The sequence below is a fragment of the Centruroides sculpturatus genome, unplaced genomic scaffold, assembly GCF_000671375.1.
Source record: "Centruroides sculpturatus isolate CEXI.00-Female unplaced genomic scaffold, Cexi_2.0 scaffold109, whole genome shotgun sequence".
NCBI classification, from domain to species: domain Eukaryota; kingdom Metazoa; phylum Arthropoda; class Arachnida; order Scorpiones; family Buthidae; genus Centruroides; species Centruroides sculpturatus.
The window spans coordinates 1,041,742-1,065,723 of record NW_019384440.1 but is presented as its reverse complement, the minus strand read 5'-3'; the positions used below and the strand labels follow the sequence as shown (position 1 = coordinate 1,065,723).

General features: G+C 31.8%; 3 protein-coding genes across 6 annotated transcripts; 2 read left to right on the top strand and 1 right to left on the bottom strand.

The window, feature by feature from the left end:
• Positions 1-135: 135 nt before the first annotated feature.
• Positions 136-3,798, top strand: LOC111620142 (probable G-protein coupled receptor Mth-like 3). The gene is made up of 2 exons (XM_023362008.1): positions 136-2,218; positions 2,584-3,798. Exons 1-2 carry the CDS (start codon positions 1,530-1,532, stop codon positions 2,885-2,887), a joined length of 993 nt encoding a protein of 330 aa, XP_023217776.1. The 5' UTR covers positions 136-1,529; the 3' UTR covers positions 2,888-3,798.
• A 257-nt stretch (positions 3,799-4,055) lies between these two features.
• Positions 4,056-11,477, bottom strand: LOC111620143 (probable G-protein coupled receptor Mth-like 2). 3 transcript variants are annotated; one of them, XM_023362011.1, is made up of 4 exons: positions 11,430-11,477; positions 5,822-5,913; positions 4,965-5,698; positions 4,056-4,893 (listed from the first exon to the last, which is right to left on the bottom strand). In XM_023362011.1, the coding sequence occupies exons 2-4, from the start codon at positions 5,822-5,824 to the stop codon at positions 4,662-4,664; spliced, it is 969 nt and encodes a 322-aa protein (XP_023217779.1). In that variant the 5' UTR covers positions 5,825-5,913; positions 11,430-11,477; the 3' UTR covers positions 4,056-4,661. The 3 variants fall into 3 exon arrangements, with proteins under 3 accessions (XP_023217779.1, XP_023217778.1, XP_023217780.1); XM_023362010.1 differs by lacking the exon at positions 11,430-11,477 and adding an exon at positions 9,716-10,008 and having other exon boundaries at positions 5,822-7,504; XM_023362012.1 differs by lacking the exon at positions 11,430-11,477 and adding an exon at positions 9,716-10,008 and having other exon boundaries at positions 4,965-7,504.
• A 1,836-nt stretch (positions 11,478-13,313) lies between these two features.
• LOC111620144 lies at positions 13,314-22,139 on the top strand. Of its 2 annotated transcripts, XM_023362014.1 has the most exons (6): positions 13,314-13,596; positions 13,675-13,765; positions 19,241-19,270; positions 19,391-19,571; positions 21,522-21,684; positions 21,763-22,139. In XM_023362014.1, exons 4-6 carry the CDS (start codon positions 19,393-19,395, stop codon positions 21,862-21,864), a joined length of 444 nt encoding a protein of 147 aa, XP_023217782.1. In that variant the 5' UTR covers positions 13,314-13,596; positions 13,675-13,765; positions 19,241-19,270; positions 19,391-19,392; the 3' UTR covers positions 21,865-22,139. The 2 variants fall into 2 exon arrangements, with proteins under 2 accessions (XP_023217782.1, XP_023217781.1); XM_023362013.1 differs by lacking the exons at positions 13,314-13,596; positions 13,675-13,765 and having other exon boundaries at positions 18,999-19,270.
• Positions 22,140-23,982: the final 1,843 nt, after the last annotated feature.

Sequence of the window (23,982 nt, the reverse complement as noted above, 5' to 3'; positions counted from 1 at the left end):
CATGTTGTACGAGTCACTTAGATTTTACAAATACGTTTGCCGGGCTGTGAATGGCTCACATATTTGTAAAATCTAAGTGACTCGTAAAACATGGAATTCATATAAAACGGAATAATCAACAGTGTTATAGGGGGTCGACTGTATGTATTTTTGATAACGTGTACTGCAGGTAATTTGCTGTTTTCGTGAAAGCTTCCTATGTAATAACAGAAATAAAGAAGCCGATTTATTAAACATTATGAGATAATTTTATTACTATTTCATTGTTTCTCTTATATTTTTACGGCTATAACAAGTTTTACGTGTTCGTAGTTGCCTGAGACATTATCTAGCATCTTACCTTCAATCTATCTGATACTATATTGATAAAAATAATAAAATTACCTACCCCTTCTGCATGTAACACTGTTAATTATGTACTGAGTGGCATATTATGACTGTATTTTTTCTGATTTTCTGTTCTGTTGGCTCACAAATGAAGAGACCAAGTAGTGAGGGATGATGGCTAATGTTTTAAATATTATTGATCAATACTAGTTTAATCACTTTCATTTACTAAAGTCAGGAAAAGGAAGGGGTTAACACTACTAAAAGTTATTACCGTTAAATTATAACTACATTGGAGCAATTCTAGCATATATAATTGATGGTTACAATACCTAATTTAGTCCACACTCGCTTAAGAGGTCTTAAGAACGGGTATCAAGCAGGTTTATGACGTTATAAAATGAAAGTTTTTTTCAGAAAACAAAGCGATGTATAGGAAGATAAACTTAGTTTGACGTTGTCTGCTTAAATACAATATTATAAAGACAAGGTCATTCTAGAGTGCACGTCAAATACACACGAAAAAGACATCACACAAAATCCGATATTTCATTCATTTATTCTTAATATAAGTAAAATATATTACTACAATGGAAAATGCTTCGTGGAAGAATTAAGAAAACGAGTTATGTAGGTATAAGTATGATGTATAAGGTCATTCTACATCATTTCCTGTACTGAAAGTAATAGGTAAGTTGTGTTTTTTTCAGTTCATCTTCTCCAATATAATTACAACAGTTATCATATATATATATATAGCTAAACAGTACTCTATTTGCTAATACAGTCAAACCTCTGAACAACGGCCACTTATGGTAACGGTAACTGACCGTTGTTCAGAGGTGGACGTTATAAGAGGTTCGATTGTATTTTAGTGGTTAATTCTGACTAAATATTAAGGCAAGTTAATATTTTTATGCAGAAATTAATAAAATATTGTACCTTCTCGTGTCTTAAAAATCATGTTTTAATAATTGTAATTATAGACACGTTTAAACAGTTCAAACACCTCTGCTGTGACATCCTTCCTGTTTATTAACAGTTACTATACTCTTTGTGTTTCTTAATAATTTTAACGTGGAATAATTACAAATTTCAGAGAATATATTATGAAACTTTACCTTCCTTTTCAGATAATCAGTATCACACGGCTGATTAGATAAAAAGTATGATAAAACCTTTCATACAGAACTGAAAATAATATGGATATCATTAAAGTAACAGCATTACCTGAAGTTATGAACATCAGCAACAAGTCTTCAATTAAATGTTCGTCTTATGCCATCATGGCACCCATCGTCACATTTTCAATGATACTGTCGATATTATGCGTTATCGTCACCATTATGGTATACATAATCGTATCAGAATCAAAGACTTTACATGGAAAAATCTTGATGTCCTTTTCCGGATGTCTAGGATCCATGTATTTCTTCGTGTTCCTCGACGTATACCTGCAACCGTTTTTATCCCTCCCCGCGTGCGTTGCAATAGGAATTGTAACTTACATCATGCTAATTGCTACTTTTTTTTGGTTGAATATCATGGCCTATGACATTTGGAAGACCATATGTTCCTCCACAGGATCTGCGAACTCCAAGCATTCGAAGAAGTATCTCAGATATTCCGTCTATGCATGGACTTCCACCATTTTAACTTGCATCCCTCTGATCGTGGTGCAGAATACGAACTTGGTCCCAGAAGCATTTCATCCTGGAATTGGCAAGAGGAATTGTTGGTTTAATGGGTTCGTCGGTGCTCGAATATTCATGAGTGCTCCGACTGGTGTTATACTCTTGTCGAATTTGGTGATGTTCGTCCTTACTATTAAGAGTCTGGTCCAGATAAATAAGATGACGCAAACTTTCCAAATTCGAGAAAATAATATTCAGTAAGTTCCTTATTTTTTTTTTTTTATCTTCTATAACAATAGAAGTAGTATATCTCTACAGTTTGACACGTCTAGTAATCCGACATCAACCACGACGATCCGATATATGTCGGATTACTGGATTTTGTACAGTAAAAATAACAATTAATTCACCGGTTACTTTATTGTATTAATCACAATTATCTATAACACCTATACCTGTCTCTCTTTGTGTTGTATATAGCGAGCGAAAACACGAAAATTTTATGTGAGTTGCAGTTGGATTTCTGGACTTGTCGGACTGTCGAGTGACGGACTATACAGACTCTACTGTATTATACTCCTTTTCTGTAAAACTAAAATTGATTTTTACTTTTTTTTTTCAGATTTAAATTATACTTCAAACTCTTCCTGATAATGGGGTTGGTGTGGATGACCGATTTTTTCCCAATTATGTTTAAAAATTGTCATTTATATTTAGTGAGTGACTTTTTAAATTGTCTTCACGGATTTTTTCTATTTGTCATTTTTATTTGTAAAAAGAAGATCATAAAACAATTTTTTGAATTTTTCAAAAATTGTGGATGCTCTCCTCTTTGTCGCAAATCTTCATTTCATCTCAGCACTCAGAATTTACAAAAATGCCAAGAGGAAAAAGGAAGTTTCAATAATTTTTCTACCGATTTTTAATATTCAAGTTAATTTATTATTTAAAAAACAAATAATAAAAGTGAATTACTTTTTTATTCTTGAGATTCTTCAACGATTCGTTGAAGAATCTCATTTTGTTATGATGGCTTTCAATTTCTTAGAGAATTGAATATCCTTAAAATAAGCTTAAGAATTCAGAAATTCAACGATCCTATTAGGATTTTCTTTTTAAAAGTTTATAATTTACATTAAAATTGTTATTTTATACAATGATTTTTTTAACAAAATATGTCTGTGATTGCCTTTAATTGCACGTTGCATTCTCTTCGGGATTGGCTTTCAGTTGAAGGAAATTTGCTAATTCCTTAACATAAAAACTAAAGAAAATAAAAGAATTAACTGAATTTGTTGGTGTTGACAAACGATTTACAAGCTGACAGGTTATTTTAAATATCAGTCAGAGGTTAGTTAGAACATTAATTTTCTATTAAATTAATATAAAATATACTGGATTAAATTAGATTATTCTTATTAAAATTTTACAAAGTGTACTCCTTCTATTTAAATTTCCATTTAAAAGTTAAATATGAAAGACAGCTTGACACTTTACATTCATTTCGTTTTTGTTTAAGGGTCGAGGATCAAGGTGAAGTTCTTATTCATCTAACACTTGATTTGTCAGCAAAAAAATTTTGTCTTTTAGAATAATGCATTAATTTTAATTTAAATAATGTATTAATTTCGAATTTATGGGCTAAAAAAAATGCAATTTTTCATCACTTTTCTTTATTTTATCAGTTCATTACTTTGTCAGACCTCGTGTTCTCAATCTAAAAATGATAAATTCCTAGTAAATGTAAGTGAAAGTCAAATGTTTACCTTGCTCTCACCTAATATACACGAGTTTTTTTTATATGATTTACACTCAGTGTTCTTAATATTCTGCTGTATACGGATGCATTCGGGGGTTTGTGTTTTAGGGGGGGATTGGTGGTATTAAATTTTAGTTATTGAAGGTCGAGGGGGGTGAGGAGATAATAGAGTCGGGTGTATCTTCAGTTCGGACTTAATGACGATTTAACTGGTTATAAGCATTTACAATTTTTATAAAACCCATTCTTGCTGTAAAAATTAAGCTGGTTGCTGGTTTATTTTGTAAAAAAAAAAATCCTCCACCTCCTTCACAGTGTAAATATCTTTCTATTTTTAAAATGTTCAATGACAACGATGACAGAAGTGAAATAAATAAAGAAAAAACTAACGTCGCGCGTAGGTGTGTGTAAGTTGCAACTACTGTGTATAAGCCGTATAATGAGAAATTTTTGACCTTGTGAGTTCTTTCTATAATTTACTATCGATGTACTTTCTTGAATCAAAGTTTAAAGAAAAATTACACGCACATTCGCATGTTATTTTCTAGGTAATTTATACTTCTATCCATGGAGAGAAGGAAATTTCTCTATTTATAAAAGTCGTATTAGCGTTAGGATCTTATATATCATTCATGTATGCCTTTTTATGCATCCCTTTACTTTGTTAGTGTTTTATAACAGAGGAAAAGTATGGAAAAGCATGTAAGGACGTTTGCGTTATGGGGCATTGGTACTATTCAATTTTGATGGTTAAAAGTCGAGAAGATAATGTGTCATATCTTGCCGGAAAAGTTACGCAACTCACTGCTGAATTTTCATTACTTTCACAAGTTTCTCTATACAATTTCTTTGATTGGAAAAAAGTATGGAAGAGTTATTTTTATATAGTACTTACATTCCGAACATGTTCTGTATAATAATAATAATAATACAATGGATAATTAACTCAACTGGAGAGTATTTGATGCAGAATCACCTCCGTTGCCTTGAAATTTAAACAGTTTTTTGATCACATTCTCTTTGCATATGTACACGAGGAACAAAAACACCCCATGGAGGGAACATATAAAATCAATTGTAAGCTGTAAATAACATTCAGGATATATAGCGTAAATAAAGTCTGACATCCAGAGCAATCCCATCACCAAATACAGCTTTAAGTACAGTTTAATGCTGCAAAAGTTAACGTATAAATATAATTTATCGGTTGTAAATTCAAATTAAGATAAGTAAAATATACTTACTTGCTTCTGTGTTGATTTAGTTGTAGAATACAAGCCGTATCGTTGGCCTTTACTAGTGTTTTCATTGTCATAACAAACATAATAGCGTTAGAAGCGAGTATAAGTCCAACCGGTAGGCTTAAATATATTAATTTTGCTTCTCTTTCTACAATCCAACAAAAGGGATTACCCAACCGGGGATGAAATCTTTCTATGGTACTCGTATTTTGTACTATAATCATGGGAATCGAAGTTAAAATGGTCATAATCCACGCGTAAATGGAATACTTGAGGTACTGTCGCCTGTGGTGTGTTATCGAGAGCAAAGTTTTGTTAGTTAGACCCCTCCATATGTCGTAAGATAAGGCGTTGGTCCAATAGAACGATGCGATAAATACAATGTAAATGATTGTACCGAACAGTACGCAAATGGAGTACGATATAAACGGACGAAGGTAAACTCCTAACAATAGAGTAGTGTAAAATGTTCCTAAACATAAAGAAATTGATATTAAGATCTTTCCGTGTAAATTCCTAAATTCAGAAATGCACGAATAAACTATAGAGACGAAGTACGCGCACAGAATAGAAAGGACTACGCAACACGTCAGGAGGTATCTAATTTCGGGAACGAATCTGCAAGTCGACTGATTTACTATTGTTTGATTCAGCGAACAATTTTTCGTGCAAACTGTTTCTTGCAGTGTGATGTTCACGAAATTCTCTTCTGACATTTTGTAGAAATAACGATGATTCTGCAAAGGAAACGTTGTAAAAATTAACCGTATTTCCCTGTTATTTTTTTCAATATAACAAATTACAACTTATGTAATTATTTACCATAGATTTTTTTATTATGTTATATAACAGAAACTTACCATATTTTAAGTATTCAGAAGTATTCTCAGCCTTTATTCTAGATAATATAGACTATAAGTCCGGAGAAAGCCACGCAGCAAGAGTTCAATAACTGATAGGATGGAAAGGATCTTTATTGGAAATAATTGGAACTTGCCTTTATTATTTCTCTTATTATAGTTATACACCGAAAAGGGGTGAAGATTAAATACACTTACACCCGAAATGTTTAATGAATAATTTGAATTAAGCATTCCAGAAGGAAACAGTACATATGTATATGTAATTGCTTTCATAAACATGGTGTCTCTTCTTATAAAAATTGAAATAATAAAATACCCACTCCCTTAATAATATGCAGGATAAAATGGATTTTTTATGTTAAATTTGCAGATAAATATATAAATAGAAGTATGAAGAAGGTACCTAGCACGTGTTGTATTGTCGATATACACGTGCAATGCGGTTGTGAATACACCTACACAGAACGAATGACTTCATATTGTAACTATTATAATATATTGTCTTAAAGAAATCGATATTTTATATATATAAATACATTAATAAAAAGCATTTTTGAAGAGAAACCATGCAATTAATAGAAACTTAAGTACAATGTAAGTAGAAATGATACACTCTTGCCAAAAATAATAAGTTGTTTGCCTTTCTAAATGAAGGAAAAATATCTGAATCGACAAATTTTCGGTGTTTATTTTAAATGCTATATAGGTTATTCCTCAAAATAATCCCTGTAGCTAATTAATTACTTCCTGAGCAAATAATCCACCTTTAATAAGGGGTTTATAGGTATAGAAAACTGATACTAGTTAGATGTTAGTAAAGAGAAGATACAATAAACTAACCTTTATTTAGATGTTAGTAAAGAGAAGATACAGTAAACTAACCTTTATTTAGATGTTAGTAAAGAGAAGATACAGTAAACTAACCTTTATTTAGATGTTAGTAAAGAGAAGATACAGTAAACTAACCTTTATTTAGATGTTAGTAAAGAGAAGATACAGTAAACTAACCTTTATTTAGATGTTAGTAAAGAGAAGATACAGTAAACTAACCTTTATTTAGATGTTAGTAAAGAGAAGATACAGTAAACTAACCTTTATTTAGATGTTAGTAAAGAGAAGATACAGTAAACTAACCTTTATTTAGATGTTAGTAAAGAGAAGATACAGTAAACTAACCTTTATTTAGATGTTAGTAAAGAGAAGATACAGTAAACTAACCTTTATTTAGATGTTAGTAAAGAGAAGATACAGTAAACTAACCTTTATTTAGATGTTAGTAAAGAGAAGATACAGTAAACTAACCTTTATTTAGATGTTAGTAAAGAGAAGATACAGTAAACTAACCTTTATTTAGATGTTAGTAAAGAGAAGATACAGTAAACTAACCTTTATTTAGATGTTAGTAAAGAGAAGATACAGTAAACTAACCTTTATTTAGATGTTAGTAAAGAGAAGATACAGTAAACTAACCTTTATTTAGATGTTAGTAAAGAGAAGATACAGTAAACTAACCTTTATTTAGATGTTAGTAAAGAGAAGATACAGTAAACTAACCTTTATTTAGATGTTAGTAAAGAGAAGATACAGTAAACTAACCTTTATTTAGATGTTAGTAAAGAGAAGATACAGTAAACTAACCTTTATTTAGATGTTAGTAAAGAGAAGATACAGTAAACTAACCTTTATTTAGATGTNTAAAACGGAAAAATCAACAGTGTTATAGGGGGGTCGACTTGTACTTATTAAGTATTATTATAATTAAATTTTACAAAAAAAATACTGTTTATAATCTCTATTTAAATTGATCTTTGTTTACATTTGACTCTCGTACAAACTAGTGTAAAAAGATAGTGAAAAATTCAGAAATATCCCGAGTAAATTTAGAAACTAAAAGTAATTTTTAACACAAGAATTCTCTCTCTCTCTCTCACTTATTTTTTTACATTAAAAAATGAAAATATATTTTTCATTTATTTACTCGAAGAAGTTTATCAAATTTCTCTTAAAAGTTATTTTAAAAATGGATTTTTTTCAACTCTAAAAGTATACAATTTAGTATATTTTTTAAGAATACTTTCTCTGTTTCTCGAATCTAATTTGTCACGTTTCTCAAGTTTGTCTGTCAACTGTCGAATAAACAAAGGAAGTGATTCTAAAATTACAAATTAAGTCATCCGACGAGTGAAGAAAGTATATAAAAATGTAGAATTTTACATGTTTAAGCCGTCATATTGTAAATTTTTTACTGTGTAAACCAAGTAAAAACTGAGTTACAACCGTTACGTATTTAATTACAGTCGACCCCCCTATAACAATGTTGATTATTCCGTTTTATATGAATTCCATGTTGTACGAGTCACTTAAATTTTACAAATATGTGAGCCGTTCATAGCCCGGCACATGTATTTGTAAAATCTAAGTGACTCGCACAGCATGGAATTCATATAAAACGGAATAATCAACAGTGTTATAGGGGGGATCGACTGACAATTAAATTGAATTTTGATATCGATTTTACACGTTTAAAAACACTATACGAACAGATGTTAATTATCTATCAATACACAGATAAGCTTACGTGTTGTATACTGTACTGTATATAGGCTTCGTGTATACTTTTACATTATTCTTTAAGCTTATTATTTAAATAAAAACATGAAATAAAATTGCTATACCTTTTAAAACTCCGTTGAGACTTAGGAGGAATTAGTGCTGTACACTCGTCATCCTTCGCTTTGTGCCACGACAAATGTAAACATCGATATCTATATATTTTTTTTCTGATGCTTTATCGCGGGAAGTGTTAAAACTTTGGCACACTTCCCGAAATTTTTTTCTATTTTAATACGATATTTTAACTTATTTTTAGAGAAAAATACTCATTTGATCTTCCGCGCGATGTAAATAACCATTGATCAATACTACGAGTGTATTTATTAAAAGATTACCTTCTACTCGTAGCTTACAATACCTTCCACTCGCCATTTTATTCACCCACTTTGAAGTTTAATAACTCCCGTGGCTTTTGTTGAAAATTTCTGAAATTTGGCAGGGAGATTGAGGTATTAGGGGTATAGATTTTAGTAAATTTTGGTGGTTAAATTCCGAGTGGTTGAGGAGATAGAGAAGGTGACGTGTCATATGTAAATAATGCATTTCGGCTTTAATAGATGTTAACAATAGTTTTAAATTATTTAATAAATTATAATTATTAATTTAGATAAGAGATGGCGCTCATTATCCGCCTCTAATACCAAATTACTTAATATCTAATTATTAATAATAGCAAATTTATAGCCCGATAAATTACGGAGATTGTTTAATTGAGTAACAAACTACAATTATTATAACCGTTCAAAACTCGATTTTCTTCTCATATTATTAATTAATTAATAAATTAGAGAAACATAAACATTATTGCCGCCATATTGAAGTCTTCAAAAATAAATTCGTCAATATTTAATGAATATAAAAAAGTAAATTTTTATTGAAAAAGAGAGAAGTGATTAGCGATTACAGTAGATTTCCTATAATACTGTAGATAATTCCGTGTTATATGAATTCCATGTTTTACGAGTCACTTAGATTTTACAAGTACGTGTTCCGGGCTGTGAACGGCTCACGTATTTGGAATGATCTAAATAGTATTTACGCTAGAAAAATTGAAAAGGTATTGTTTGTATCATGGTAAAAAAGTTTTGAAAAGGCAAGATTCCTTCAATTTATTTAGCTTTATTTATTAACCTCAGTTTGATTTATTAATTTATTAACCTAAGATTTATTAACCTCAGTTTGATTTATTAATTTATAAACCTCAGATTTATTAACCTCAGTTTGATTTATTAATTTATTAACCTCAGATTTATTAACCTCAATTAATGTNAAACTAACCTTTATTTAGATGTTAGTAAAGAGAAGATACAGTAAACTAACCTTTATTTAGATGTTAGTAAAGAGAAGATACAGTAAACTAACCTTTATTTAGATGTTGTATAAGCGAGAATATGGGAAACTGACCCCTACTTCGTTATTAGACAAGCGAAGAAAACCCTGAAAACTCTACGTCTATTGGTTAAGTGCCAGTGTTCGGTTGTATAATCCACTAAACTACCTTAAACGTGACAAAATATTATTAACAATCTAGAATAATTTAATATCTAAAGAATGTAAATTTTTATATTTATTGCCAACTGTAATGTTAAACAGGATACATAAAAATTGTTAACATCCTTGGCAATCGAGTAGTCTACTTTTTACAACATGATGAATCATTTAACCGTGAAGATGTCGACACTTAATTAATTAACAAGCGTGTGAGGTATGTTGTATATATTTTCCACCCCAAAATAATTAAATAAAGAAACAAGATATACTCGAGAGAAAGGTGTACAGTACGTGCCTACTTTACATACATCTATTTTATGAAATTTTTTATATAAAATACTTACAAAATTTAATGAATTTAACCTGATACAAGTCGACCCCCCTATAACACTGTTGATTTTTCCGTTTTATATGAATTTCGTGTTGTACGAGTCACTTAGATTTTACAAATACGTGATCCATTCACAGCCCGGCACACGTATTTGTAAAATCTAAGTGACTCGTACAACACGAAATTCATATAAAACGGAAAAATCAACAGTGTTATAGGGGGGTCGACTTGTACTTATTAAGTATTATTATAATTAAATTTTACAAAAAAAATACTGTTTATAATCTCTATTTAAATTGATCTTTGTTTACATTTGACTCTCGTACAAACTAGTGTAAAAAGATAGTGAAAAATTCAGAAATATCCCGAGTAAATTTAGAAACTAAAAGTAATTTTTAACACAAGAATTCTCTCTCTCTCTCTCACTTATTTTTTTACATTAAAAAATGAAAATATATTTTTCATTTATTTACTCGAAGAAGTTTATCAAATTTCTCTTAAAAGTTATTTTAAAAATGGATTTTTTTCAACTCTAAAAGTATACAATTTAGTATATTTTTTAAGAATACTTTCTCTGTTTCTCGAATCTAATTTGTCACGTTTCTCAAGTTTGTCTGTCAACTGTCGAATAAACAAAGGAAGTGATTCTAAAATTACAAATTAAGTCATCCGACGAGTGAAGAAAGTATATAAAAATGTAGAATTTTACATGTTTAAGCCGTCATATTGTAAATTTTTTACTGTGTAAACCAAGTAAAAACTGAGTTACAACCGTTACGTATTTAATTACAGTCGACCCCCCTATAACAATGTTGATTATTCCGTTTTATATGAATTCCATGTTGTACGAGTCACTTAAATTTTACAAATATGTGAGCCGTTCATAGCCCGGCACATGTATTTGTAAAATCTAAGTGACTCGCACAGCATGGAATTCATATAAAACGGAATAATCAACAGTGTTATAGGGGGGATCGACTGACAATTAAATTGAATTTTGATATCGATTTTACACGTTTAAAAACACTATACGAACAGATGTTAATTATCTATCAATACACAGATAAGCTTACGTGTTGTATACTGTACTGTATATAGGCTTCGTGTATACTTTTACATTATTCTTTAAGCTTATTATTTAAATAAAAACATGAAATAAAATTGCTATACCTTTTAAAACTCCGTTGAGACTTAGGAGGAATTAGTGCTGTACACTCGTCATCCTTCGCTTTGTGCCACGACAAATGTAAACATCGATATCTATATATTTTTTTTCTGATGCTTTATCGCGGGAAGTGTTAAAACTTTGGCACACTTCCCGAAATTTTTTTCTATTTTAATACGATATTTTAACTTATTTTTAGAGAAAAATACTCATTTGATCTTCCGCGCGATGTAAATAACCATTGATCAATACTACGAGTGTATTTATTAAAAGATTACCTTCTACTCGTAGCTTACAATACCTTCCACTCGCCATTTTATTCACCCACTTTGAAGTTTAATAACTCCCGTGGCTTTTGTTGAAAATTTCTGAAATTTGGCAGGGAGATTGAGGTATTAGGGGTATAGATTTTAGTAAATTTTGGTGGTTAAATTCCGAGTGGTTGAGGAGATAGAGAAGGTGACGTGTCATATGTAAATAATGCATTTCGGCTTTAATAGATGTTAACAATAGTTTTAAATTATTTAATAAATTATAATTATTAATTTAGATAAGAGATGGCGCTCATTATCCGCCTCTAATACCAAATTACTTAATATCTAATTATTAATAATAGCAAATTTATAGCCCGATAAATTACGGAGATTGTTTAATTGAGTAACAAACTACAATTATTATAACCGTTCAAAACTCGATTTTCTTCTCATATTATTAATTAATTAATAAATTAGAGAAACATAAACATTATTGCCGCCATATTGAAGTCTTCAAAAATAAATTCGTCAATATTTAATGAATATAAAAAAGTAAATTTTTATTGAAAAAGAGAGAAGTGATTAGCGATTACAGTAGATTTCCTATAATACTGTAGATAATTCCGTGTTATATGAATTCCATGTTTTACGAGTCACTTAGATTTTACAAGTACGTGTTCCGGGCTGTGAACGGCTCACGTATTTGGAATGATCTAAATAGTATTTACGCTAGAAAAATTGAAAAGGTATTGTTTGTATCATGGTAAAAAAGTTTTGAAAAGGCAAGATTCCTTCAATTTATTTAGCTTTATTTATTAACCTCAGTTTGATTTATTAATTTATTAACCTAAGATTTATTAACCTCAGTTTGATTTATTAATTTATAAACCTCAGATTTATTAACCTCAGTTTGATTTATTAATTTATTAACCTCAGATTTATTAACCTCAATTAATGTTTGATGATCTTATGGCCAGGACAGGAAAGAAGTCAGACGTACCCCTCTAGAGATTGGATATCGAATCCGGGCAAGAAACCTCAAAAATTTTTAATGGCCGGTCCATCCCGGATATACAGACTCTCCATCACCATCGTGCTCACCAGTGCTCGAGAGGGGATTAAATGAAGCACTCACTGGTCGTGTGTTTACACCTGATCAAAGTGAAACTTTCCAGGTTTTTCTCTAATCTGCAGAATAACTTCTATATTAACTTCAAAGTTACATTTAGATTATCGTGAAAGAGTAAGGAAAGAACAATCGTGTTTTTTACTTTGCTACGATGAACAGGAAATTGCACACAATGTATTGACAGTGTCGGCTGCAAGCCAACAACATTCCTAATGGCTATACATACGTGATATCTTAAATTAATTTCTATTTAATATTTAATTTTGAAATTTTAAGCGCATTTAAATAACAATTTTTTACGTATTGTTATTTTATTTTTCTAATTTAAATATAATATTTTATAATAAATGTATTTTTATATAAATAAGTTTATAAATTTTGCTAGGCTTGTTTGCTTATATAATACTTCAATGTGTTTGCTAAATGAATTTGTTGGAAAAGTCAATCACTGTCTATTCTACAATTAAAAATAATTAAATTAGAAATATAAACTATAAAAATAAGAAAACACGTGGCATTATATTGTGACACGTGCTTAACATTTATACAACACTTCATTGTTTGTGGTGTTTCCTAGACATTTAGTTATATGAATTTACAGTAATATCATCTTAATATTTTATAATAATAAATGGCAATAGTGCTTATAGGCAGCAGCCTGTATATGATATATGCTTTCGCTTCCGTAACGTAAACTTAGGCTATGTTACTCGTTTTACACGTGGACTGTAGCTAATACCGCTGACTGGAAACAAAAAATGCCGGACATTAATTCACAATCTTTTCTTTGTGTAGTGTTTATGTCTTAATCGTGAGTTTAACTTTTCTTATTTGCATTTTTAAATGATATAAACGTTCTTTTAACAGACTAAGTAATAATCAGCCATAACAGCCTGAAAAAGAAGGATAATGAAGTCACAGAATAGAAGGGAGACGGAATAAAGTAGACACGGGAAAGGTACTGTAAATAAAGTGTCGTTTCATTGGCTTTGAAAAATAATTGTTATCTCGAGGCTTGGTGAGTAAGAAAATTTAATATTTGACTAATATTTTATTTATTGTGTACACTAAATAAAGTATAAATAAGTCATATTTTTAAAGCCTATTCTGTAAGTGATTCTCGTTCAGAATAAAGAATTACATTTAAGTCATTAGTGTATATGTTTATATAAGTACAATGTACATGAAATAAATTCTACCTTCGTTAGTAACAATTAGAAACTAATTTTAATTTTATAACTTTAATAATGTTTATATTATTTATCCATAAACATTCTTTTTATTTTATTTATTAACAATATATAATTAATGTTAAAGAAAAAAACGGAAGTTTGTGGAACCCAAGTAGTACTTTAACAGTATGTATGAATATAACTTACGTGTGTACGTTATACATTCGGATACTTTGCATGAATGTACTGTGTACACCGGAAGTAATTCTATATTCAGGAATATCGAAAGCAATTTTCAACGTACAATACACTGCACGGCAGTGTATTGTACGATGAAAATTGCTCTTTTTTTCAATGTTCTTTTAGTGGAGAAATCGGCTTTTGGTGGAAGAAAAATTCTTAAGAGGTTAAAATAGTTTTTAGAGCGAAAGTTTAATTGTCCGATGAAACCTTTTTCCTTATTTTAATGATTTAAAAATTAAAAGTATCAGTCTTTACGAAGACATTGGGCGGGTTACCTAATGAAGCACCTTTATTATAGCTGAATAAACAAACTATTGTGTACAGTAAAACCTGGTAAACAGGAATAGTGCGGTACGAAGTATTTTTTCCGGTTTGTCAGGTTTAAATTTTGAACATGTTCTTTTTAACATAAAAAATCGCTACATTTTGAACTTTTCAGTTTAGTGAGGTTTCCGCTTTATTAGGTAAAACCCGTTCAAAACGGGTTTTACCTAAGTCCATCTTAAATGAATCAGTTTACGTCATTAGCTTGCTTATCTAATTATATTAAAGCTGACAACGTATCCGCTTATTATGTTCCAATTTACATCCAGCCGGTCGAAGCTTGTGTCGGGCCTCTTTCGTTCCTTAGTGGGCCCTTTTGAAATTTTTATAAACAAATAAAATAGGTAAAATATTTTTTATCAATAAAATGCACACTCTTATAGATTTTTTAAGTTTAGTTTATTTAGGACCCTTCCTATGCCCAGGCTCCAAAATCCTCAGCTACTTCCCCTTTCGACGGTCCTGATTACGCTCGGACAAAATTTATATTCTCTCTGATGTAATATTAATTAAGATAATGTATCTTAATTATTATAATAGAAATAAATTATTATAATAAGGTAAAATATCTTATTTATTTTACCTGATGAAAGTCTCATCACGTAAAGCGAAAACTCGGCAGGTGTATTTACTCTCCTCTCTAAAAAGTTAACTTTTGCAAAAAAATCTATTATTCTTTACATATCTGTATATATATATACACATCGCACGTGAATGGTGTTTATATGTGGTGGTAGCTCCAAGTCTCCATTCGTGCGTAGGGGTGGTCGCGTCTCGATAGCTATAAGGGTGCGGGAGGTATGAGGCTGAAAGTGGTTGAAAGTGGCTTTCTATTTCGAATAACGGCAAAAAGGTCTTCCATAGACTTAGCGTTGCAAGTTTGAAAGGTGAAGTTTCTCGGGAATATTTATTGCTAACTGGTTTTGAAAACATGTTTATTCGTCTAAATACTGTCAAACAACTTTTCGTTAGCAAATTAGAAGTTTAAAAAAACGATTAAAACACGCGATTTTATAGCGCTTGTTTACATACTTCGAAGTGGTAGCCTGTGGGGGCTTGGCATTTTGCGAGAATTTTTCCAACAATTGTTTTTACAAGTGGATCTAATAACAGACAAATAAATTAACCAATTACATTGTAAAAAAAGTTAAATATCGATGTTATCTGCCAATAATCTGCATTTTTACCTCTAGTTGCTGTAGAATTTTAGAGGGTGTATTTTTGGAAATACTGTACTAAAATATTTTTGGCCCGAAGTTTGTTACAAAGAATTTAATGGTTGTGGCAGTTAAAAACACATACAGGAAAGCGATTCAGAGCTTAGATAGCAATAGACTTGGTTACAGTTTGTAAAACACACTTCTGAAGTTGACCATTTTTTCCTAAAAATTTATAAAAACGTAAATCTTTTTGCTTCCGTTATAAATAAATAAAAAACGATATATTTTTAGTAGTTTTGTTAATTAATACATCAAAAACACATTCCCACAAACATCTAACGTGAAAAATTCGCGAAAAAAACTATGACTTTTACAAAATTGATTTTTGAAACTGGTTCTCGCTGACTCCCTGCGCGCCCAACTTCGCGAAAGCTAGGTGGCGCGCTTAACCGTGGGTTAACACTTAAACAGAAAGTAGTTTTCCATAGATAACTACCGAGAGTACTCCACATCTTTTATGGCAGATTTCCCTTGACGTCCGTTGTGTTGCCCTTATTTATTACAAGTAGCAAAGTGCCTAAGAAGCTTTTGAGGCTACCCTTCCTAAATGTTAAACTTTATCACGAAATAAATTTTTATCTGAGCTTTTCGAATAGAAACAGAAAACTCCTAATCATTGTTTTATTAATTTATTATTTAGACTGGTCACTATAAAGTAAATCAGTAAACCTTCTTACACATTTAGGTAGTAAACTTAACTTTGGTTCGGTTTAACACTTGAGATAGATATAATTAACTTTAAATGTTTGGTTAGATTATAATTATAATGTAATCTTTAAGTTAAATAATAGCAGAGGTAATTCTACCAATTAATTTGTATTAATATATTATATTATAATAATGTAAGGACGAATAATCAGTGGCTAANCACCGATAACGTAGACTTTTGCGCCATTATTTAGAAACTTAATTGAAGTATTTGCGGATCCGCAGCGCTGGATCCAGCACCTGATGCTGGATCCAGCAGGTCGAAGAATGCGCTGGATCCAGCTGGATTGCTGGATGAGGGATCCAGCAATTGCAATCCCTAAATAGAGCATATAAAACAGGAAGCTTATCTTCGATAGCCTCGTGTTTTTCATGCAGATTCCACACGCATGCCGAATGGAAAACTGACACAGTGAGGCTAGCCTCTCCCTTCAACGTGGCTTACTTTATACTAGAAGTCAGTACACGCTTTCACCATACAATGGAAACAAATCCAGCGATGTATGGTCCGATTTACCTGAAAATTTCCAGAAACATATTCCCTTAATACGCAACCTCCCCAGAAAAATTTCAAAAATTTCTGACAAAAGGCACAGGAGTTATTAAGCTTGAAAATAAGTGAAAAATAGTGCACTCCATACATACAGAAAAAAAATCCATCAATTTTTTTCATTTCTCGACGTTTCGAGTCCCCAAGTCCAAAAATGTGAAAATCTTGGAAAGTGGGTCACTTTTTAACTGACCGCCATACTTTCCGTGTGTTGTATAGAAGCCGGGGAAAGTAAAATTGCCCTCTATGAAGACATTAGACGAATTGCCTAGTAAGCGATTTTAATTAATATACTGTACCCGGATAAGCCAACCAATGATAATAGTCCGTTTTAAATGAAACAGTTTATGTTATTAACTGCTTATCCAGTTGTATTAAAGCTGCTTTACCAGAAAACTCATCTGTTTATTCTGTCACAATTTTACACCCCAAGGCGTTCTTTTTTTTGCCATTTTTCTGAATTTTCTAACTATAAATTGGAATTACATCGAGTAGTGTAGAAGACTCGAGGTCCACGTGTCTAGTCTCGAGTTACGTGAGTAACAACACGAACGTGTTGAGAATATCACGTGGTACATTGAGTCTATACACTGAACGACTCGGTGATACGTAAGACAAGTGTTGTTACTCACTTAACTCAAAACTAAGCATCCAGGTTGTGGCAAGATTCTCGATACATAATAATTTATTAATTCATAAAAGAAACTCTACGCAAACTTTTATTATAACAAATTTAAAAATTTTTCTCTGCTACAAAACATTTTACGTTATTTGTTTTATTTGTTGAATCTCATCACGTACAGCAACTGCGCGACACACCTGTATTTACTTTCTACCTTTACAAAAGTTAACCCTTATAAAGTTAAATTTTTACAAAAATCTATTGCATGTTTTTAGATATAACTAATAAATCTATTATTAAATTTAAAAAAGAAAATACAGTAGGTTGGTCAGCTTTATTCAGGGTGATATAGGATTTAAGAAGTACAGTACCTTCAAGGAAATGGGGTCCAGACAAAACATAGTGTATTAAAATATATAACATAATTTAAAGCATAAATTATTGCTTTAATTACATGAGAAAAACTGTTATGGATAGAGAGAATAGGGATGATTAGTCATATACTTTCTGCCCATATGGATACTTCACAGTACCATTTTTGATTTCCCAGCTGGTAAATGAGGGAAAGTATAGCGATTGATAAGAAAATACCCCCAAAAGATTCTCATTTTTGGACTCGGGGGATCTTGAAATGTCAATAAATGCAAAAATACTCGGGATTTTTCTCTCTATGTACGGATGTTAGCGTGTGTATGTATGGAATGGCACAATTTTCTTCACCCTGTTTGAAGCGTGCTTTTTGTCGAAAATTTCTGAAATTTTGCAAGAAGGTTTGTGTATTAGAGGGATTGATGCTAATAAATTTTGGTAGTTAACAATCGAAGGGGTGGGGAGATAGATGGGGTTATGTTTCATATCTTAAATAGGGTCGGACTTAATGACGATTTTACTGATTTTTAGCATTTACAACTTTTTATAAAACTTAATCCTACCCTCAATGTTAAGCCTTTTGCCATTTTATAATAATTTATAATATAAAAAGTTTTAAAATAAAATATGGTACCACACGTAATTTTAAATGGTGTTGGTAAAGTAACACAAATCGTTGCAGGAATTTTTATTCTTCTTCTGTAAAATAAAATGAAATGGCCTAAAATTGTTTTAACATTTTCATTGTTTCTTGACCTTATAATCAGCTTCTAAAAAGCAGTTTTTATCGCGTTATTATTCATTTATTAGCATCAATTATATGGTTATTATTCATTTATTTATACGCTGTAAGAATAAAATTCAAAAAAGAAATAATAATAATAATATGAAAATATAAACTATCAGTTATTGTTACAATTTATTACATTACCTTATATTTAATATTAACACTACTTTAAATATAATTTATTTCTGACATTTATTAGAATTTAAGTAAATAGTCTGTAGTTTTTCCTGTTTTTTTCTTTAGAATGAAATATAACACCTGCTCTTTGTTACACTAAACTATTCCACGCCCCTTTAACTATTCACCAATAAAAATTAGTTTCATTTATCACTTATAATATATATATATATATTGTGTGTGTGTGTGTTTATGTATTGATTAAGTGCACTAAGAAAAAAATGACTTTAGTGATATTTACCCTCCTATTCTTCCTGCCGGCAATAAAATGCTTGACTCAGCAATACTGTGGTGAGTAGATATAGTTCCAGCATTATTTATGGTTCAAAAACTACTGTAAAGTTTCATCTTAAAGTATAAAGTACACCGTTATTATTATTATTATTATTATTATATATTTTTTTATTTTAGACATGACGGATCAAAGAATAGAAGTGGAGAATCTAAAGTTTGAGCCAATGCCATGGATAAAAAACGAAAATCTTTCAGTGACATTGGATATTATTGTAACGAAAGATATTCCGTGTACGGCAATGATGAGTATTGTATTCCCACAATGTGGCAAAGAACTGACGTCAGAAGATAAGAGTTTGTAAGTACATATCAATAGTTTAACGATCGTTGATTATATATATAATAATATAATATCGCTTATGCTGTATTATATTATACAGAAGATAAAATATAATTGGATCGGCCAAAATTCTGAGAATCCATTGTGATATATTAAAAATAGCAACACGGACGATGCGGTTTTTTAAGGGGCCAGCCTACCGCTCTAGATAATCAGAAATGGAATTTCGATAGTCGAAAACCCCAGTGATTTTTTCTTGGGTGCTCTATCTCAGATGTGGGCCTATTGTCCTTCTTAGTACCTGTAGAAGAAAAAAAAGTTGAAAATTATAGCAGAAAAGAGTACCAACTTCTCTTGAAGTAATAGGAATGAGTTTAAAAAAAAAACATGAAAATTCCAGTTTTTTTCAATACATTTCCGAATAATTAACAGCAGATGTGTTTTTCTTAACTTTTCCGTCCTTCCAGCACTAAGAGGGCTTTTTTAGAACATTCGTTATGAGTTGAGCTAGGCCTATATTGAGGCAGCAGGGTGAAGAGAGAGAGAGATGTGGCTCGATATATCTAGGTGAGTCTTCCCCAAAACTCCTGGTTTCTCGATTCGTCTGGATTCGATTCCGGATCTCTCATAGAGATTGGCTGCACCCTAACCGCTTAGCCATAAAGCCATCCCACGGACATGAGTAAAATGTCTGTGTAAGGTTGTCGACTTTTAGGGGCAATACGTTAATTGCGCGTCAGGAAAATCTAGTGTCAAACCGTATATGGGTGGTGGCGTTAAGAGACAAAGATGACAAGTGTCTTACACGAAACCGTTTATTTTTGACATAAAGTTAACTTACATAATAGGAATAACAAGAACAAGTATTGCTGGACATTCGATGTTACACTTGTGGGTGCCCCGGGGCTTGCTCGTTGAAGGGTCCGGTGGTTGACGGGCGATGTCCGATGATTAGGTCCTCACTTCCTTCTGCTGGGTATGCGGCGGAGTTTGGACGGTCGTGGACGGATGACGTTGCAAGTTTCTTCACACTCGTCTTGGAGAGAATCTGCCGTTTGTCCTTGAGATTCGGGGGTTTTATAAGATTTTCCCCGAATCTCACCCTTTTCATTCGTCCCGTTCACCCTCTCCCTTACCCCGATTGGTCATTCTTTTGTTTCTAGGCGAAACTCGAGACCGATCCGGGTCGGGAAAAAGTCGGAGAGGCGATGACGGGGCTTTTACAGTTCGCGCTCGTATTTTACTCCGTTATGGCCCTTCTCTCTGACATCTTTGAACTTAAACGGTCCACCAGATGTTCTTGTGGCTATTTACCCCCTAACGCGTTCGGGCTTAACAGATGTCCCTTTTGTCATTAAATCCCTTCTTTTCTTGATTGTTTCGACCCGACACTTGTTCACGAGCATCTCTCTCTCTGTCGACATTCCCCCCTGCTGTTTATCATCGCGTCGCGTTTGTCTTACACTACGTAAGAAAGTTCCGTCCCATCTGGGTTCTGTCATTAACACCCTCTTCTCGATTCTATCTTCAAAACTCTCCGACTTAGGAGTTTCGTAATTAGTCGCAATTTCGACGCGCTTTTACGACCCTCATATCTGTGCACTCTCAGTATCTACTGGACGGAAAGAGACGAAACAAAATAGCAATACAATTAAAACTGTAATCTGGTGTACGATACAATGTGCAAATAACTACTTATGTTTTCTAAAAGAACGAATTGCTCAAATTACTGTATTAATAAGATTGGTTGAATCAGGTAATTGTTTTATTTTAAAAATGAGTTGAAAATGTTCGGATTGTTTCGTATGTAATTATTTTCACTCGACTAAACCATAAATCTGAGTTTTATAAATACTTTAATTGTCCATATGCCAGTTTTAAGTAAAGGAGTGGCAATTGAATTACTTATAAATGCTATAAATTCGCAACTAATTTGCTAATTAATAAATAGATTTTTGTTTGTTTTAGTGATTTTGACATGCTGACACTTTTCAAGTCTCCGTGCAATAAGATACCAGATGAAAATTGCCCGTGTGAAGAAACGGATCCGTTTAAGATGGCTACAGGTGGACGAATAATAGGACCTAGAGAGAAATACACTTTTTTTTTAATACCTCCCATGCTTCCCGAGGTCAACAGATCTTAAAATCTATATTAAAATTTATGTGTTTTTAAAACAATTCTTAATGTTTTTTTATAACTATTTCAGGGATGCTACGATATGAAAGTAATACTTCGAGTACCCGATAAGACAAAGGGAGTAGTGGATATATTTTGTCTTGACCTGTTAGAGTTCGAAGTAGCGCCCTAAATAATTGTTCAACTTATTTCTGACTTATTTAAGCAATTTTTGAAAAAAATATCACTTTGTAAATTTAGGAATATGGTATGTATTCGTACAACTAATTCTAACTCGTTACTTTAGCAAAGAATATATGTGCAACTATGAATTGTTCAGGGTCTCAGTATATCCATAATGGTATGTTTTATTAAATTATTCATGGCAGAAACATGTCTTTGATAATACTATTTTGTACTGTACATATGAATAAAAGATCCACTATTACACCATTTACCTATTTCCTCAAAAGATGGCTTTTATACTTTTATTTAAACGTAGTTGTGATGAAAGTGTTTATTTATAGCAAATGGCTGTATTGTTTTAACGAAAAATACTATCAAAATTCAAAATTTGTACATGTATAATACCCATAAAAGCTACAGTTATGTGATATAATCTAGAAAACAGTAGTTTTCTTTAATAATTATTCGTCACAAACGAGTTTATTTACAATTATTTTAATATAGCACTATCTAGTGATACAAAAATACATATATAATATACTAACGTAGCGGTTTCCTCACAGGGGAACCGCGAAATATTATAAAATTTTCATGATTTTACTTCCACTTTCAATTCAATATGATAAGATGCAACATCTAGCAGACCTGATGCAGATAAAAGTACTTTTGTCCAATAACACTATCAGTCGCAGAATACAGCACATAGCGAAGGACCCGCAATAATCAGTTATTGAAAAAATACAAGGAAGGAATTTTAGGTTGCAACTGGAAGAAGACACAGATAATAATGATGCTCACTTGATTTGCTATGTACGGTTTATAGATAATAATAACATAGAAGACTTTCTCTTCTGTAAAAGTATCACTGCTGGTACTAAGGCTCACGACTTGTTCGAGATCCTCGATATTTTTATTTCCGAAAATAATTTGGAGTGGACCAAATGCATTGGTATCTTTACTGATGGTGCTCGTCCTATGTCCGGATGTTACGGAGGATTGCAAGTACTTTTTCGAAGCAAAAACCCCGATGCACTGTGAACCCATTGCGTTATTCACAGGAAAGAACTCGCATCAAAAATCTGAGTCCTGCGTTGAACCAGAATACGTAGTACATGTAGTAAACTTTATAAAACGGCCGTTGAAGGCAAGACTTTTCAAAAAAAAACTATGTGAAGATGTGGGATCCGAGCACACGTCTTTGTTGTACTACAGTACTTCGAGAAGGTACAAAACATTACCACGAAAGAGCGATGGCTCTCTCGAGGTAATGTTTTGTCTCTTCCATTTGAACTGCGACAGGAAATTTATATTTTTCTTAATTAAAGGGGAAGACCATAAGTATGCCGAAAATTTTGTGATTGAAGATTTTTTGGTAAAACTAGCATAATTGTAAAGTATTTATTTTTTTCACACCTTATGAGACAACACTAAAGAACCTTTCTGGCAAGCTCAGCGTAGGTAGTCGTAGTTAAACAGGGGGCGGCATTATCGGTATTGCACACAAGCGTTCAAACAGCTAGCGGCGCCCCTGCCTGTACAAAAGTCTCTGCTCTTAACGGATTTTCCTTGTTTTGCGTCACAATTTTTTTAATGCTTTACTAGAGATAATATCATCTCTCTCCCTTTGTATGCTAGAATACGGGTTTCTTTGTAATAATCAATGTGATTGATTTATGTAACAAGTAAGATAGACACTAGACACGAGCTTGACCCATTTACAGTGGATGAAAACAAACGCTTACATGACGTATTACGTGGAGAAGAAATTTGATTTGTGTATGACAACACGTTAATAAGATTCCTCCACGTGCACGAAATACCAAAACAAGAAAATGTTAACCTTGACAAATGTAATTTTCGTTTGTAAACGTAAATTGCGTTCGAATTTAAATGAACCAATTAAGATATTTCGGTTGTCTACAGGGTAGTCGAGAGAGGAAGTGCTGGGGACATTTCTTCGGACCGGGAGAAACCTTAAACACAATGCAAACTAGAGGTGACGTTAGGTGAGCTTTGTGTCGTCACGTGATTACTTTCCTTTGACGATCTCGTGACGTCAGGGGTCGCGATTTCGCTGGTGATGTGGTTGTAAATAAACAATGTAAACTTCCTTTACCCCTCTACA